At 41.3% G+C, this 12,702-nt stretch overlaps 1 protein-coding gene across 1 annotated transcript in view; it reads right to left on the bottom strand.

The window, feature by feature from the left end:
- The window catches only part of mgat4b (alpha-1,3-mannosyl-glycoprotein 4-beta-N-acetylglucosaminyltransferase B), a 191,907-nt gene that overhangs the window by 143,521 nt on the left and 35,684 nt on the right, over positions 1-12,702 (bottom strand). Inside the window, exon 2 of the mRNA XM_078549762.1 lies at positions 749-928. Coding sequence (XP_078405888.1) covers positions 749-928 — 180 coding nt within the window. The remainder of the gene's footprint in view (positions 1-748; positions 929-12,702) is intronic.

The raw sequence follows: 12,702 nt of genomic DNA, 5'->3' as shown, positions 1-12,702 counted from the left end.
ACGTCAAAAGGATGTTTCCTCTCGTGGGTGAGTCCTGAGCTAGGGGGCACTGTTTTAAAACTAGGGGTTGCCCTTTTAGGACAGAAATGAGGAGAAGTTTTTTCTCTGAGGGTTGTGCGACTTTGGAATTCTCTGCTTCAGACAGTGGTGGAGGCAGGGTCATTGAATATTTTTAAGGCAGAGGTAGATTGATTCCCTTGCCTAACAAGAATTTAAAGTTATCGGGGTTAGATGGGAGTGTGGAAATCGAAACACAAGATCATCAGCCATGATCTTGTTGAATGGCGGAGCAGGCTCGAGGGGCCGAATGGTCTACTCCTGTTCCTATTTATGTTATGTTCTTACATTCTTATTTCTTATGTTCTTAAGTTCACTCCTCCCTATTTCGCTAACATCCTCCTGTCCAACAACCATTTGAGATTCCAGCACTCCTCCAACCCTGGCCTCTTGCACATCCCTCCACCATTAGCGGTTGTACCTTCAACCGTTTCAGACCTCACTTCTAAATTTCCCTCCTTAAACTTATCCGCCCCTCTCTCTTCTAAGACGATCCTTAAACCTACCTCTTATTCAACTTCTGATCACGTGTTCTATTATCTCCTCATGTGCCTCACTATCAAATTTTATTTGAGAATCACTCTCGGAAAGCACCTTGGGACATTTGTATCACATTAAAGGCTCTACATAAATAGAGGTTGCTGTTGTAGTTGTCCTATGCAGAGTGGATCCAATGTATAATGGAGGGTACCTGACAAATTACTCCAGGTTCTGTTGAAATCCCTCAATGTCTGTTTCTCAGCAATAGCTCGTTTTATCTCATCCAAGACAATGTTCAGTTCTTTAGAGCGTTTGAGATTTTCTTGCTCAGCTGCATGCAGTCTGTCACGAAGTGCTAGAAACTCCCGTTGATAAATGTCTACCACATCTCCTGGGAAAATAAAAATATCAGAAGGAGCGAAAATGAGCCATCACTGATAATTAAAACATTGGTTGTACATTTTCAAACTGTCCCACTTATACCTGAGAGATGAAAGGCAGTTAGTCTGTTCCTTGGTGATGATACGAGGAGAAACAGGGGACAATGTTTCTCTTCTTTCTTGAATTGTGACCTTTTACATCCACCTGAGAAACAGGTGGAATTTTAAAGTCTCTTCCAGAAGAGAGCAGTTCTCAATATTGGATAGTAAGAGTAATTCATGTGCTCAAGTTTTGTTCAAAGCTAGAATCTCAAAATTCTGGTTTTGACGAGATGCCGACTTTCTTTTCATTCATTCATACAATGTGGGTGTACATTGGGGTTGGGGGGGGCGATGGGGGGGAAAGAGAGATGGTGGGGTTTCCCAGTGGGCCCCCTGGTCCATCGGAGGGCCTCCCTCAAGCTATTACCTCTTTCCCAGGTTCCCCTGGCCCCATGACCTCTCAGACCCCTCCCTAGCTCCCCAATCCCTTGCCAGGGCCTGCCAGCTTGGCATTCAGTGAAACCCCCAAACATTTACCCAAATACTGGTCCAACTCCACACGCCTGTTCCGAAGTGCAGGAGAGCTGCTGGCCTCTGTGGCAGGACTTCCTGATGCAGAAGGGCGGAAGTCCCACCTCAGGTCTATTAGCAGTCAATTGACTGTTAAATGCCTGTGAGGAAGCTGGTGTTCCCCTCGGGCTGGGAATCTGGTGCCTCTTATAATTCAGCGCAACATTGCTGGGGGTTTGGAATCACATTATAGATTGGGGATGTCAGATTTCCTTGCCTAAAGGACATCAGTGAACCAGATGGATTTTACAACTATCAGCTTGTTTCATGGTCACCCTGACTGATACGCAATTTTTCATCTTTTTTTAAAAATAACCTTAATTAAATAAACAACGCAAAGTGTTGTTTGCATTTCAACAATACAAACAGGTTCACTTCTTACAATTTACAGGAAAACCCACCTGCTCAGGTCTTCAGTTCACCTCAGCTATATATCCAGTTACCAGATATACATATATAAGTAATAGTGCTTCACATTAATACTATGTATTGTTCGTATTTAGACTCTTCCTCTGCTGCTCTTGGTGAGTTTTAGAGTCTTCCCAGGGACGTGGTCCTCGGATGTTTATTAACTGAATTTAAGTTCCCTGCTGCCATGGTGGGGATTAAACTCACGTCTCTGGATCATTAAACTAGGCCTCTAGGTTACTAGCCCAGTAACATAAACATTATGCTACTATACCCTTAACTGTACAAACCCAACGTTTCTTCAGTACTACACTAATGTGAGCATGCATTGCTCAAGCCTTGGTATGGAGTTTGTCTGCAGGCAATAAAATGATGCCATGGGTTAAAACTACCCTTCTCAATGAAAATGGTGTAAACCTAGACAAGATTTACAAGATGAATGCCAACTGTCAGCTTGGGATTAGTTGGTGGCACTCATGCCTGGGGGTCAGAAATAAATAGAGTGTGATGCACTGCAACAGGTAACTTGGTCCAATGGATTCATGCCGGTGCTAATGCTCCACATGATCCTCCTTCTACCCAACCAATATAACCTTCTATTCCTTTCTCCCTCATGTGTTTATCCAAATTTCCCTTAAAAGCATCTGTACTCACCTGAACTATTCCTTGTGGCAATGAGTTCCAGATTCTAACCACACTCTGGATAAAGAAGCTTCCTCCGAATTCTCTACAGAATTTATTCGTCAAAATTTTATGAGCCCTATCATTCCTCAACCACCAACAAGAGCAGATTAAAAAGGCATTCATCTTATTGTTAGGTTTTGCCATATGTAAATTGTCAGTCACATTTACCTACATTACAATAGTGAGTGCATTTCAATAAAGTGATTAATTGCCTGCAAATTGCTTTGGGACATCACAAGGGATAAGACACTATATAAATGCAGGTTTTCTTTCTTATTGCAATGATTGAAAGGAGTCCAACGAGCAATTAATCTGAGGAAGCAATCTGGTACCTGTAGGCCAATAGCCAGAGCTAAACACTGATTTAAACTAACATACGAAAGTTAACAAGCACACAGCTACAATTCTAATCTCACTGCAAGTTGAGCTGTCACTAAACTGGAACAAAACTTGCACAACCTCAGGTCTTCCCAAAGCACTTCACAGCCACATAGTTACTTCTGAAGCATAGCTAATATCATTTGACTGCTGTGTTCTGCTCAAAGGCATGAGGCTGGATCACATGACACACTTCCCCTCTTGTGATGTCATGCTGTTGTACATACTACAACATCCCCCTTTCTTCTTAAAGATACTATTCCCCCCTTCCAAAGAAGTGTAACTATTTACAATGCATGTTCATGTTTAACATAATTATATAAAACTAATGAATCTATGAGTCTCCAAAGCATACCGGTAATAAAAACTTACGAATTAGGAGCAGGAGTAAGACACCTGGCCCCTCGAGCCTGCTCCACCATTCAATAAGATCATAGCTGATCTGATTTTAACCTCAACTTCACATTCCTGCCTACCCCTGATAACCTTTTACCCGCTTGCTTATCAATAATCTATCTACTCCTGCCTTAAAGATATTCAAAGACTTTGCCTCAACCACGTTTTGAGGAAGAGAACTCCAAAGTCTCACTACCCTCAGAGAAAAAGTTTTTCCTCATCTGTCCTAAATGGGTGACCCCTTATTTTGAAACAGTGACCCAGCAGTTCTAGATTCTCCCACCAGAGGGGACATTCTTTCCACATGCATCCTGCCAAGTCCCCTCAGGATCGTATATGTTTCAATCAAGTTGCCTCTTCAAAATTCCAACAAATACAAGCCTAGCCTGTCCAGCCTTTCCTCATAAGAGGGCCCATCAATTGCAGGTATTAATTTAGTAAACCTTCTCTGAACTGCTTCTAATGCATTTATATCTTTCCTTAAATAAGGAGACCAATACTCTACACAGTACTCCAGATGTGGTCTCCCCAATATCCTGTAAAACTGAAGCATAACCGCCCTACTCTTGTATTCAATTCCCCTCGCAATAATCTGCTGGTATGCCCAAATCTTGTAATGATAACCTTTCCTGGAGATTTCTTTAATTGCTCACAGTGACCTGTGGGATTGTCATTCTTGGATGTTGTTGTTCCTGGTTGCATTTGGGATCTAGTCCTAGATTTAGTAGGACTGTATGGTGGTTGGGGAGCTGGAATGGATTTGATTTTCCCTCTATTACGTCTCACCATTGTGTGTAATGACATCATAGGACCTTGGTTCTGGACAAATACTTGTCACCTCAGCTAGTTGCCATGTACCTTCTTTAGGATCTTGGATGTAAGCTTGTTGTCCCAACTCTAAACCTGGCAATTCTGTCCCTGCATTTTTATCATGCATGTTGGTCATTTTCTCTCAGTTTTTAAAGTTGCTCTCTCATTTCTGAAAGAGTAGAATGGGTAAGAGCAGGTAAATTGGTACGCACTGGTCTGCCAAAAATTAGCTTTGCCTGTGATGGAATAGTTGCACTTAAAGGTGTTGCTCTCAGATATAACTTGCTTGGTCTGTCTACATTTGAGAATTAGGGATTTCACCAACCAAATTATTCGTTCAACTGGACTGTTGGATCTAGGGTAATGGTGCAAAGTAATGTGATCAATATTCCACTTCTCTCACATATTCTGAAATGGCTTACCAATAAATTGCAGACCATTACGACAATGATCTCTCTAGGCACACCAAATAAACTATAAATAGCACTTAGAGTGTGCACGGCCGTTGTGCTTGACATATTGTGCAATTGTTGAATGATAGGGTACTTGGTGAAGTAGTTGACAATGACAATGAAGTCAGTGCCATGGACATGAAAGAGGTCGGATGTGACTTTGGACCAAGGAAGGGCAGAAACCTCATACGGAATCAATGGTTCTTTGTGCTGACTTGGCACATGCTCTTCACATGCCTTGCACTTCTTTACAACAACTTCAATGCTATTGCGCCTACCTGGCCAATAAACTGTCTCTTTTGTGAGTCTTCTTGTCCAATCTATCCTCATGTGAGTGATGAAGCTGTTGGAGAATATCAGATCGCAAAGTTTTCTATGACATATGACAACCTGTTGCCTTTAAATACGACTCCCTGGGAATTGCCTCGCTTGTCCCAGTAAGGCCGAAATGGTGCTTGTGGACATGCTGCATTGAATCAGGCCATCCTTCAATGATGGCTTTCCACAGTCTCTGTAGTGTGGAATATTTTGCCATTTCTTCTTGTAGCTGCTGCCATTTGCATTGCATAAAATGTACCAGATCAATTGACGGACTTGCATTTTCCTGCAAGTGTAATGTTGCAGCTCCCCTGAAGCTTCCAATTTTGTCAAAACATTCTGGATATTTTGACATTAGTGAACAAGGTGGTAGTAGTAGTTTTTGTGGTTGATCTGCCATATGGGGTCTGTCTAATTCCATGGATTGTCACTAGTGCAAGGTTACAGCATGCTGGGAGACCCGCAATCACTGGGCCTTAATATCTGTGACACCCAGGGGGATGGATTGTACTTAGACTCCAAGACTATGGATCTTGCCCTGTTGTACACTGAAAGTTGTGTAGTAGTAGGTTTTGCCATGGTCTTCCACGTCTGTGGATACATGTATTTTAGAATTTGCAGGGGTAGTATGTTGACACTTTCCCTGTGTCAATATTGGCTAATAATGAGTAGTTATCAATTTTCTTAGGGCAGATAATTTTAACTGGTGTAATATGCCTTTAAGGTACAGTAGCATGACATCATTAGAGGGGAAGTACGTCATGTGATCTAGCCTCAGTTTCACTTAAGCCTGTGAGCAAAACACAGCCGTGCTGCTGATGTCTTCTTTGCCTTTTCTGCGCAGTTACCATGATGTGGTTTCAACATTGATGCTGCAGCTTCATTGTGGTCTGACCAAAATGTTGAGGGTTGTCTCATGCCATGTAGCACAATCCAAGGCTGTTAACCACATGGTACCTGTACTTAATCTTGCTGCCATGCTGTGTTACCACCATTGAACACCATGTTTGTGTTCTTATAATGATATAAAGGCACCCATCACTCAAAGGATTGTGTAAACATGTTGTGGGTTCATTTATTTAAACTAGGCACATGAGAACACCTATATATGGATAGAAAGCTTGAAGACTCTGTTCTGCTCACAGGCTAAAGTGAAACTTAGGCTGGATCACGTTACACACTTCCCCTCTAGTGATGTCATGCTGCTATCCCTTAAAGCAGTTACCATTGTTAGGTAGGCAAAAGGAATGGCAAATTTATGCACAGCAAGCTCCTACAAACAGTAACAAGTTGATTGACTTGCTAATTTAATTTGGCAATATTTTGGTTGAATCTTAGCCAGAACAGTGGAAGAACACCTCTGCTTTTCTTCAAATAATGTCACAATCTTTCAGGCCCAACTGAACAGCAGACAGGACCTTGGTTTAACGTTTCATCCATCAGGGCTGCCAGATACAGCACTGCCCAGCTCTGCACAGTGCACCAGCCTAAATTGAGTGCTCAAGTCTCTATTCTGGGATTTGAACTCACAACCTTCTGGCTTAAGAGGCAAGAGAGTTATCCACTGAGCCATTAACACAATGGTAACATCCATCAACTTCGAACGTACAAAAAAAATTCTCCTGCAAGTTTAATAATAATATATTAAAATTGTAAAGGAATGAAGAACATCGTTGAACAGCTTGACCTCAGGAGCAGAGAATGCTGGAAACACCCATTAGGTCAGGTAGCATCCATGGAGTATGGAAGTTAACATTTTGTCATCATTTTGTTTCTCTCTTCATAAATGCTGCCTGACCCACTGAGTATTTCTAGCCTTTTCTGTTTCTTTCAGGTTTCCAGCATCTGTGGAACTTTGATTCTGAGCTTAGGGGCACCATTTCATAGAATGATTCTGTTGCAACCCACTTTGTTTGCATCTATGTGCCAACTCCATTCAGAGAAAAATACCTGTTCAAGATCACAACAGGGATGTACATTTTTTTGCTGTTCTGAAAAATACATATAAATTTGTAGCTCTGTTTCTCTAAGGATTAAGGTATCATTGATACCTTATGGACTACTGTATACTTGGATCTTCCAGAAATATGACACATCACATGCAATTCAGCACAGCACTATTCTTCATTATAGGTTATGCCCGAGACGTGAATGAATTCAGCCTAGATAGATTGAACTGGTATCCTCTTCCCTTAAAATGCTGCCTGCACCAACTACTCCAATCACTGGAACTACAGCTATACAAACTAATCTACAGGAAGATACAAAAGAAAATGCTGGTTTAAACAAATTGCTAAAGTAAACCTCAGAACATATTCGAATATTGATGAGATTCATCACCATTTATCAAAAATGAGTGCTTCTTAATTAGAGGAAACACCTAATATCCAATGACCAAGGTCATCTTTGAATTGAGTTTTTGATGTAATATTCAATATCATTTGCACCAAAAGTGTATTTTATTTTTGAATCAAGTGACAAGCTTTAGAAGAAACAAATTCATAAAATTCCATATTTTGAGCACTGCAAAAGTCAGCCTCCCATCTTCCTCCCTCTGGAAAAACTCTGTTGCTCTGTATCCTAACTCTCACCAAGTCCTGTTCAACAACGACTCCGACGCACGCTCACCTACATTGATTTCAAATCACTCCATAACCTCAGCCCTCCCACCGTTGAACCCCCCGCAAGATCTCTGTGCTTCTTCAATTCTGGTCTCCTGTGGGTCCCTCATTTCCATCACTCTGCCATTGGAGGACATGCCCCTAGCTCCTTAGTTCTGGAATTCTCTCCCTAAAACTCTGGTATTTCCAGTGCCCATGCATTTATAAAAATCATGGAAAATATCATACCTTCACTCCAATCGATAACTTGCATTAATATAGCGCGTTTAATGTGGCACAACATCTTACGGTGCTTTACAGGAGCACTACAAGCAAAACTTGACACCAGATATGGGGATAGATTACCAAAAATTTGGTCAGAGAGACTGGTTTAAGGTTTTAAAAGACAGAGATATCGAGGAGCAAGTTCATTGCTCAGGGTCTAGGCATCTGAAGGGCCACCAATCGCAGGGTGGTTAAAATTGAGGATGCACAAGAGGCCAGCAGAGTTAAAAATAAATTGTTGACTGGAAGCAGAACTGCTAAATTATATACATGTTTAGAAAAAGATTAACACACTCTTCCTTTGACACTAATAATTGGAGGCAGTGCATTGGACACTATCACATCCAGTTTATCTTCCAAGTCACACATTATCCAAATTTTAAAAATATATCAACGTTCCTTTATCGTGGCTAGGTCAATATCCTGGAACTGTATACTTAATGGCATGGTGGGGGCACACAGACAGCAGCAGTTCAAGGCGGCAGTTCACCACCACTTTCTCAATGGGCAATCAGGAATGCGGAATAAATATTGGACTTGTCAGTGATACAAATACTTAATAAAACATCATTCATTATTCATGGGATGTGGGTAAGCAGTGATTGTAACAGCTGCACATTTAAATTACTGGGGCTCACGGGGTTAAATTATAAATGCAGATTGCATAAATTTAGCTCGCATCCCCTTGGGTTTAGAAGATTGAAGGGGGGTCCAATCGAGTTGTTTAAAAATGTTAAAAAGGATTCAACAGGGTGAACAAAAACTACTTCTGCTGGGGTACAATATTAACATTTTGGACCAGGGTTTTCTGGACAGAAATCAGGATACACATTTTCTGCAAAAAGATAATGGAAATCTAGAACTCGAATGGGTCCTTTTTTAATTTGTTCATGGGATGTGGGTGTCGCTGGCTAGGCCAGCATTTATTGCCCATCCCTAATTGCCCTTGAGAAGGTGGTGGTGCTGCCTTCTCGAACCACTGCAGTCCATGTGTTGTAGGGACACCCACAGTAGGGAGGGATTTCCAGGATTTTGACCCAGCGACTGTGAAGGAACAATGATGTAGTTCCAAGGCAGGATGGTGTATGATGTAAAAGATCCCATGGCGCCAATTAAGAGGAACAGGGAAGTTCTCTCTGGTATCCTGGGCCAATATTTGTCCCTCAACTAGCATAATTAAAAATCAGATCATGTGTCTTTATCACATTGCTGTTTCTGGGAGCTTGCTATGCACAAATTGGCTGCTATGGTTCCTGCATTACAAGCGACTACACTTCAAAAAAGTATTTCATAGGCTATAAAGTGCTTGAGTCATGAAAGGCAGATTATAATTGCAAATCTTTCTTTTGAGTTGCACAGTAGAATCTCATCTTTGAGGGTTAAACACGCAGTGATAATTAGCATGCTGAAGAATAAAATCATCACTCAGTTAATGAAAGCAGCATGCACAATTACTGCCAGCATTCTGAAGTCAAGCACCCATACTGTTTTTCTATTAATGTGGTAATAACACCACAACCATGAACTGCTTTCCATGAATAAATGGGCAAACATCAGAAGTGAACTCGCCAACAGAAAATATGACAGTATCATTTATTGTCGTAGGTCTGTTCACTCCAGGTGTTGATTCAATGCCATAGGTGTCTGCCTATTCCACTTTGACATGAAGCTTGATAGAACATTTGTGGCATGCAGAACTTACAGCCAAGAATTACACTCCCTTCTAAAATTCATCCTGACTGCTAATTACAAAATAACTCCTTTTAAGGGTTATTTAGACTAACTGGGCTGATTTTTACACTCCCCGCCAGTAGGTTTGCAGGCAGGGGTGGCACATAAAATCCAGCGTTGGCCTTCCCACCATCTGCCCTGCCACCCCAACCTGTCTGAAATTTTAGAGGGATGGGGGCAGGACAAGTGCCATCCACTACAATGTTCTAAAATGGACACCCTCGTCCCTCTATGTGGCATTCTGAGCTGGGGTTTAAGAGTTTCATAAATCATCTAAATTTTGCTTCACACTCCTGAACACCCATGAGCAATGGTGCGAGCTCTGCTATCTTGAAAGACATACCAACCCTGTGACAAACATTATGCTCACTCAACAACAAAGATAAGAGTTCTAAAATTGAGCGATACCAGCGCAGCAGCCATTGCTATTCAGTGAGCATGGGGCTGATGGGTGAATGACATTTGTGGGAATAAGGAGTTTCTGTAGGACCTTTGACTGCAGGGACTGTGTCAGAGCCCAGCTGAATTTCGGGGAATAGTGAGGGATTAGGATGGAGAAAACTTTTTTTTAAAAAAGGCTCATTTTTGTAGCACCTTTCATGACTTGAGAACATGCCAAAAGCACTTACAGAAAATGAAGTACTTTTTAAAACATGGTCACTGTGATGTAGGAAACTTAACAGCAAAATTACACACAGCAAGATCCCACAAACAGCAATCAGATAGCGACTGGATAATCCTTTTTAAATGATGTTTGAGCGACCAGTTTTTAATATAGAAACATGGAAATCCAGAAAGGGATCAAGATGGGGAGAGGCTTAGCAGAAATCATGGCTCAAGTCTTCCCATTTTCTTTTCATGAAGGCAATTAATTTCCCACTCTTCAACCAACCAAATATTTTGAGCTTTCATGTTGTGGCAGAAAAACTGTTTTTCCTTTTATCATATTTTTTATTACCAAAAAAACCTTTGCATTTTTAAAATGGACCAGTTTATTGATGTCACTGCAGTTTTTTCATCTTTCATTTTTTTTCTCCACAGGGTGCTGTGAAATCTCTGGTTCAGACATTGGCCCTATAAAGCTGCCTACATCAATGTCTTCCTTGTTTGTTCCTCCTCAATTTGTGATCTGGTGTGCACACATTCCTGAACGCAAGCGAGCAATCTGGTTTAATTGAATACAGGTACCAAAATCTCATCACACAGCACACTTTGAATGCATAATTAAATATAGTTTAGTATGTGCAATAAAAGCAAAAACAACAATTTCACTCTCCCAATTGGGAACACTTCCCACGGCTATGAGCAGGATGATGTGGAAAGACTTTCATTTATAGAATATCTTTCAGAGCTACGAAGTGGTTTACAGCTAATGAAGTAGTCACTGGTTAATGTAGGGAACACGCAGCCAATTGGCACATAGCAAGTTTCTACAAACAGCAATGCAATAAATGACCAGATACTCTGTCTCTTCCGGATATCGATTTTGGGATAAATGCAACCTTTTTACATAGTATTTACAGCACAGAAATAGGCATTAGGTCCAACAGGTCGATGTTGGCGTTTATGCTCCACGGGAGTCTCCTCCCATCCCCTCTCCACCCAACATATCCTCCTATTCCCTTCTCCCTCATGTACTTATCTAGCTTCCCCTTAAATGCATCAATGTTATTCATCTCAGCTAGTCCATATGGTAATGATTTCCACATTCTCACCACTCTTTGGGTAAAGAAGTTTCTCCTGAATTTCGCTATTGGATTTATTTTGAGCTTTATGCTTATAGCCCCTAGTTCTGGTTTCCACTGCAAGTGGAACTATTTTCTCTATGTGTACTCTATTGATGAAAGTATTCACAATTTTAAAGATACTCTAAAGGCCTCTCCATCTTCTCTTTCCTAGAGAATATAGCCTCAGTCTGTTCAATCTTTCCTGATAGTTATAATATAGAACTAGGGGCCAGAGTCTCAGATTAAGGGGTTGGCCATTTTTGAAATGAGGGGAATTTGCTTCACCCCAAAGGGTTGTAAATCTTTGGAATTCTCTACCCCAAAGAGATGTGGGTGTTCAGTTGTTAAGTCTCAAGACAGAGGTCAATAGATTTTTGGGTATTAAGGAAGTTCTGGGATATGGGGATAGTGTGGAAAGGTTGAAGATGATGATCATCCATAATCTTACTAACTGCCAGAACAGGGTCAAAGGGCCTACTCCTGCTCCTAGTTCTTATGTTCTGATGATTTTAGTAAATCCTGCATTTATGTTATAAGCCTCAACTATTCCTTATGGTACCAAGTCCCACATTCCAACCAAATCTCTGAGAAAGACGTTTCCAGGCAAATAGCATAGATGCATTTAAGGTGAAGCTAGGTACCACATGAGGGGTGAAGAAATAGAAAGGTATGTTCATAGGGTTCATTGGAATAGGGTGAGAGGGTCTCATTTAGGCAGTAAACGCGAGACCTGCTGGGCTGAATGGTCCGCTTCAAATGATTACATAGAACGTACAGCCACATAGACTGCAAGTTGTCTTTAGGAGGAAAAAAATCCAACCAGAATTTTTGTTACACCATGCAATACACGCCCTGTGATTTGGTGCACTGTTCAGGCAGAAACACAATAACAGTATTTGCTGGGGCAGATGCAACCTTCTCAGTGGCATTGTGGTAATGTCATTAGACTAGCAATCTGGAAGCCCAGGCTAATGCTCTGGGGACATGGGTTCCAGCAGCAGATAGAATTTAAATTCAAATAATTAATAAATCTGGACCTGGAAGCTAATGTCAGTAATGGTGACCATGAAACTGTCACCCATTGTTGTAAAAACCCATCTGGTTCACTAATGTCCTTGGGGGAAGGAAATCTGCTATCCTTACCTGATCTGGCCTACAGACCCACACAGTCTGGTTGACTATTGAGTGCCCACTGAAATGGCCTAGCAAGCCGCTCAGCTCAAGGGCAATTATAGGCTACAAATGCTGGCCTTGCCAGCGACATTCACATCTATGAAAGAATAAAATAAAACATTAAATCAAACATTGTGGTGTGGTAAGTGTTCTTCAAATTAAATAGGCCATTGTTGCTTTGATCCATTTTAGGACATGCAAGTGCTCGCAA

Source organism: Cetorhinus maximus, chromosome 10 (genome assembly GCF_964194155.1).
Source record: "Cetorhinus maximus chromosome 10, sCetMax3.hap1.1, whole genome shotgun sequence".
Classification (NCBI taxonomy): domain Eukaryota; kingdom Metazoa; phylum Chordata; class Chondrichthyes; order Lamniformes; family Cetorhinidae; genus Cetorhinus; species Cetorhinus maximus.
Note: the sequence above shows the minus strand (reverse complement) of the source record. Positions and strands in the feature narration are given on the sequence as shown.